Source organism: Tenrec ecaudatus, chromosome 1 (genome assembly GCF_050624435.1).
Source record: "Tenrec ecaudatus isolate mTenEca1 chromosome 1, mTenEca1.hap1, whole genome shotgun sequence".
NCBI lineage: Eukaryota > Metazoa > Chordata > Mammalia > Afrosoricida > Tenrecidae > Tenrec > Tenrec ecaudatus.
In genome coordinates this window covers 43,246,753-43,252,077 of record NC_134530.1, presented here as the reverse complement: position 1 = coordinate 43,252,077, position 5,325 = coordinate 43,246,753, and the positions used below count along the sequence as shown (strand labels likewise).

The following is a 5,325-nucleotide window of genomic DNA, read 5'->3' as shown; positions in this document are numbered from 1 at the left end:
TGGAGAACAGAGCCATAGACCCTCCCAGGAACTAAAACCTCCCTAGAAGTAGAAGCCCAAGGCCGTGGCTGCCTCCTCCCCCTGGAGACTCGCTCGAAGCCCTGGAAGGATCATTGCATCACTGGCCATCAGAGGGTTAATGATGGGGAGTGGACAGCACTGGGTATTTAACCAATTGGGGAGGTGCCCTGAGATCAGAGGTACCACTGCTACCTGGCTGCTTGCTGTGGTCCAACTCCTGCCCCCCCCCTGCTCACACCCCTCCCTGGGATGAGGCCACCCCCTCTTCTCGTCTGCCTTTGCCTCCAGGGTAAGTGACCCCTCTGACCTTCCCCCTCCCTGGGTGCCACTGAGCCTGCCCAGCCAGACTTACTTACGTGGGGGAGTGGGACAGGGCGGTGCTCAGAGCTTCGGGGCCACCTCCTCCTGCCCCTGGGGTCATCCTGGAGTCTTCTGCCTGAGCCGGTGCTGATCAGTGGAGGAGAGAGAGGGAAGCCTGGGAGGAGTGGGGGATACGCGCAAAGCGGGGCCAGCTGCCACAGGCAGCTTTGGGCCATGTTCATTCCATCCCCTGCCCCCACCTTAGCTTCCATTTCCATCCTATAGGTTCCCTATCCGGAGGGGAGGGGCCCAGGTGGTTAGAAAACTGGTGTGGGACACGTGATAGAGTCTAGGGGGACAAGGGGACCCCAGAGGGACCAGCAGGAATGGGTGGCGAGGAGCTGTTGTGGGAGACAGTGTGCCAGCCTGGTGGGTGAGGATCGAGATTGGGGTGCATCTGTGTATCACTGTTGGGAACTGAGCTGAGTTTGGTATCTGGAGAGATGCGGGCACCAAATTTGAGGGGACACCAGAAGAATTTGGATGCAGCCGGGGAGAGGTGGCCTGGGTGGACCCCGGATGGTCCTCGGCTCTTGACCCCACTCCCCACAGTGGCCCTGGCCGGCGGGAACCTACTGCAGTTCGGGGTGATGATCGAGAGGATGACGGGGAAGCCCGCCCTGCACTACAATGACTACGGTTGCTACTGCGGCCTCGGGGGCTCCAACTGGCCCGTGGACCCGACCGACTGGTGAGGGCGCTGGGGACAGCTGGGAAGTGGAGGCTGGAAGCCCCCTGCGGCTCTGGTTCCCTGGGCGGGCCCCTGGCCCTGCCCCCATGGCTCCACTCTCCTCAAGTTGACAGCGACACCCCCCTCGCCCCGCCCCCGCCAGGTGCTGCCACGCCCACGACTGCTGCTATGGGCGCCTGGAGAAGCTGGGCTGCGAGCCCAAACTGGAGAAGTATCTGTTCGCCCTCAGCAAACACAACATCATCTGTGGTACGTCCAAGACCGGAGGCACCCTTGCCCGACAAGTGCCTGCCTGGGACAGCTAGGGGACAGCTCAGGCAGGAAGTGCCTTCTGATGGCGACCTCCTCAGAGCCTGTCCCCTGGCTGAGGGTGAGTGCGGGAGGAGGCCCAGGCCCGTACAGCTGCCTCAGCCCAGGAAGCCCCCACGTGTCCCTCCCACCCAGCTCAAGTCTGCGTACAGCTGCCTCAGCCCAGGAAGCCCCCACGTGTCCCTCCCACCCAGCTCAAGTCTGCGAGGAGGAGCAGAGGGGCTGAGCTCACAGACTCCTCCCCAGGGCGGGGCCTGGAGGACCCGGTCCAGTGGAGCTTTGCTGTGGGCCAGCAGACCCGGTTCCCCAGGCTGGCTTCCCCGGGCTGGGCATTGCTGGGGCAGTGCAGCTCCACAGAGAACAGGGAGAGTCGGAGAACCATGGGGAGCAACCCACGGGGAGGCAGGGCCGGAGCGTGCGGGGCTTTGAGCCTCCACCGGAGGACTGGGAGGCTCAGAGAAGCCATAGCACAGATGGCCAACATCTGTGCTGGGGGCAGGGCACAGGTGGCTGCAGAGGGCAGAGCAGGGGCAGGAGCCACCAGGGACAGCTTTGGTTCCTGCTCCTGGAGCCTCCAGCCCGAGTGAGGGAGTGAGCTCCCCATCACTGGGACTCTGGCAATACCAAAGATGACTCCTGTATAGGAGGGGTCGGGAGGGGGCCCAGGAGTCTCCCTAGTGCAGCGGTTCTCAACCTGTGGGTCACGCCCTTTCACAAGATTTGCCCGATACATAACAATCGCAAAATTACAATTATGTAGCAACGAAAATAATTTTATGGCTGGGGGTTACTACAATATTAAAGGGTCGTGGCATTAGGAAGGTTGAGAACCACTGCCCCAGGGCTTTGCCTTCCCGCCGTGTTTGAGACTTTGGGACAAGGCACAAGGCGATTGCTTCTATACCCCTTCCCAGTCTCAGTCCTGGTGAGCACCCCCAAAGAGGTTGAAGCCCCTTGGAGTCCCTGGTTTTGCTGGAAGAGCAGGGGTCGGCAGAGCCTGGGTGGGAAGAGGAGGCTGGCATTTGTGGAGGGAAGGCCAAGGCCTGGAAGTTTCTGAGCTGCGCCCTGCACTGGGGGGACAAATGGACCCCAGGACATGGTGGGCGGACAGAGGCGGCTGAAGCAGGCAGAAGGAGGAGCCTGCTGGGCAGTGGGCTCTGTCCATGCTGATGACAAACAGAGAGCCCCAGGAGGCCACCCGCCTTGGTCTCCCTGGGCTCCAGTCTGGGCACAGGCTGCTATGGGGCACACGCTGACTGTCTCATTGTATAGCTGTCCCTCCGTCAAAGCCCCACCACTGGCTGTGCATTCCTGGGGGGCGTGTGGCGGTGCCCAGGTGCTAGGGCAGTGAGTCGGTGACCCAGAGGGTTCCCCCAGGGCAGCAAAGCACAAGGGACTCAGAGGTCAGGAGGGGCAACTAGGACTAACTTCCAGCCTCCTCAGTGTACAGGCCCCGCAGGCCCATGTGAAACATCCCCCCGGGGGGGGGGGGGGCTTCTACCGCCAAGGGGGTCAGAACCAGGAGCTGCCCTCGGCTGTCACACATGTGTGAAGCCAAGGCCTCCTGGATTCTCCCGGTCCCTAACTCTGTGCCCTGTCCAGCCAGCAGGACCACCTGCCAGCAGCTGACCTGCATGTGTGACAGGAAGGCTGCACTCTGCTTTCGCGACAATCTGGGCACCTACAACCGCAAATACGCCCATTACCCCAACAAGCTGTGTACTGGACCCACCCCACCCTGCTAAGCCTGCACTGGGCCCACCCACCCCACCCACCCCCCCACCCACCCCCGCAATCCATCCACCCACCCGCCCCAGGTGCCTTAGGAATGCTGATGGAGCCCCAGGCCCCGGGGACAGCAGCTCCAAAGGCAAAATGCAATCATGCTTCCCTCCCTCTCTGGACGAATCCTTTCCCGGAGATCCATCCCTCCCTGGAGGCCCCCAGACTGTGGCTGGCCTGACGCTGCTAGTCTCCTGGCCACCTCAGCAGCAGCCTCAGGACCCCACAGCATGCAGAAGGTTCCACGAGCCCCCTCTAGAGCTCCACGGGGCCTTCTGAATGTGTGAATAAAGCACCCCTTGATGCAAGCAGCCTTCAGCGCTCCACTTGTTACTCCGGGGACTTGGTGCACAGCTTCTTCCACTCTCGTTCTTGAACATCCACTCCGCACACCACCCCCAGGAGCCCTTCCTGTGCCACGCCAACCTGCTGGTAGCTGGTCTGTGTGATTCTAAGGTTCTCCAATCTTATCCACAGCGGACAACAGCAATCTCCGGCAACATTTTTGGCCACATGGTATATAACAAGCCAACTTCCTCATAGCGCCACCCCCATCGTCAGGCCTGAAGTCTCTGCCGTAAGCAATTCAAAGGCTGGTCAGGAGGGAAAAGGAGCTCCCAACTCTTCTGGGACGGACGGATGGACGGACGGAGAAGGAGGCATGCTGACCACCTGGCTACACTTCCTCCGTTGCTGTCTGCCGTGGACTCTGGGATGGCCGTGGTAGCCTGGCTGATGTGAGGCTCCCGGAAAGGGAGGGGAGGATTGTATCAGCATCAGTCCCGATTTAAACAGCATCGTCCCCCTCCAACCACCTGGCTCCGATGCCGTGAAGGATCCTACCAGATGGGAAGCAGTCTACTCTGGAAGCCACAGCCTGCAGCAGATTTGACTCCTAAGGCTGGATGAAGCCCAGCCCCCACACTGCTGAGGAAATGTCTGCGGCCTTCAGCTTTCCTTGGTGGGAAGGCAGGGAGGAGCAGGTGAAACAAAAGGGAGAGTCGTGCTCAACTTTAAAAGGTGGAGTTCTGTGCTGCCAAAAGAAAGAAATAAAGGCGGGAGGGAAGAAAAGAAGGCAGGTGTGCGCACTCAGCTGTTACAACTGGCTGAAATCCTTATTAATCCCCCCGGCCTGACCTCTGAATACCTGTGACTTAAAGTGAAGAAGTGTGGTGGTTGGAGAGCCTTTGGCTTGATGGGAAAAGTGGTCCTGGGGCGCCCTCTGGTGTCCGTTTTATTCAGGCTTCTAGGAGACCAGTTGCCTGAAGTGAGCCAACAGGGGAGACTGGGTCTCTGTTCTTACTTTTAAGTATTCAGACATCACCGGGGCTTTCTTCTGAGGCACTGTAGAGGGACTCAACTCCTCAGCCTTTCAGTTCTCAGCTGAATGCTTTGACCATCTACACCGTCTGAGCACCTAAAGATGGCTTAACCCTGGAGGGTCTCTCATCAGAAGGGGGTTCTGGACCAGTGAAGCTGACCCCTCATTCCCAGTAAGAAAGACATTAGCACATTGCCTAAAAAGACCTTACAACCATCCTGAAACGCTGGTGCCGCAGGAAACAGGAAGAAGAGAGGGAATGCTCTGGGCGTGATCAACTTCAGGCACCAATGGCACGTATGACAGGTGGTGGTGACGTTTTATCACCATCCGACAAGGTGAAACTAGAACCCAAGAACAAGACCACAGCCTGCCCGTTGTGACCCACCCTCCTAGGTCTCCCAAGCACACGAGGCCTTGCCATTTTCCCTCTTTGTGCTCAATACGTTAGTGAATAAATAGGTCTGTCTAAATTGTGTGTGTGTGTGCGTGCACATGCCTTTGATGTGTTTATAGTACAAACCCGTGATCTCCAGCTGCAGCGTTATGAAGGGGACTGGAAACAGACAAAACAAGCAGATGACCCTGAATGTGAAGTCAGAGGGTCCAGCTAAAGCCCTGGGCCCTCCCTGTCCCTCCGCAGCAACGGGCCTTGTGTGCACAGTGAGGGTCAGGGAGGGCAGCGGCCGCAGCAGGAGGGATCTGGTTGAAAAGGCAGTCTTGAAGCCCAGCCCAGAGGCGCCGAACTGAAAGCCAACACGTGAGGAAGAGCGCCTGGTGACTTGTGTGCCTGGCACACTCCGAGCGGCTCTCCTCTGTGGCAACGGCCTCGCCGTCTACG

The 5,325-nt window shown here is 59.4% G+C and overlaps 1 protein-coding gene across 1 annotated transcript; it reads left to right on the top strand.

Moving 5' to 3' along the window:
• Positions 1–270: 270 nt before the first annotated feature.
• LOC142433542 (group IIE secretory phospholipase A2-like) lies at positions 271–3,126 on the top strand. Its single transcript, XM_075538403.1, has 4 exons — positions 271–310; positions 934–1,072; positions 1,215–1,321; positions 2,984–3,126. The coding sequence occupies exons 1-4, from the start codon at positions 271–273 to the stop codon at positions 3,124–3,126; spliced, it is 429 nt and encodes a 142-aa protein (XP_075394518.1).
• The last annotated feature ends 2,199 nt before the right edge of the window (positions 3,127–5,325 follow it).

What these genes read in the sequence shown, in the direction of transcription:
- LOC142433542 (XM_075538403.1), top strand. Translation starts at nt 271, where the DNA reads ATGAGGCCACCCCCTCTTCTCGTCTGCCTTTGCCTCCAGG. An exon ending in CGTCTGCCTTTGCCTCCAGG is followed by an intron (nt 311 to 933) that starts GTAAGTGACCCC and finishes CACTCCCCACAG; the next exon opens with TGGCCCTGGCCGGCGGGAAC. An exon ending in CAAACACAACATCATCTGTG is followed by an intron (nt 1,322 to 2,983) that starts GTACGTCCAAGA and finishes TGCCCTGTCCAG; the next exon opens with CCAGCAGGACCACCTGCCAG.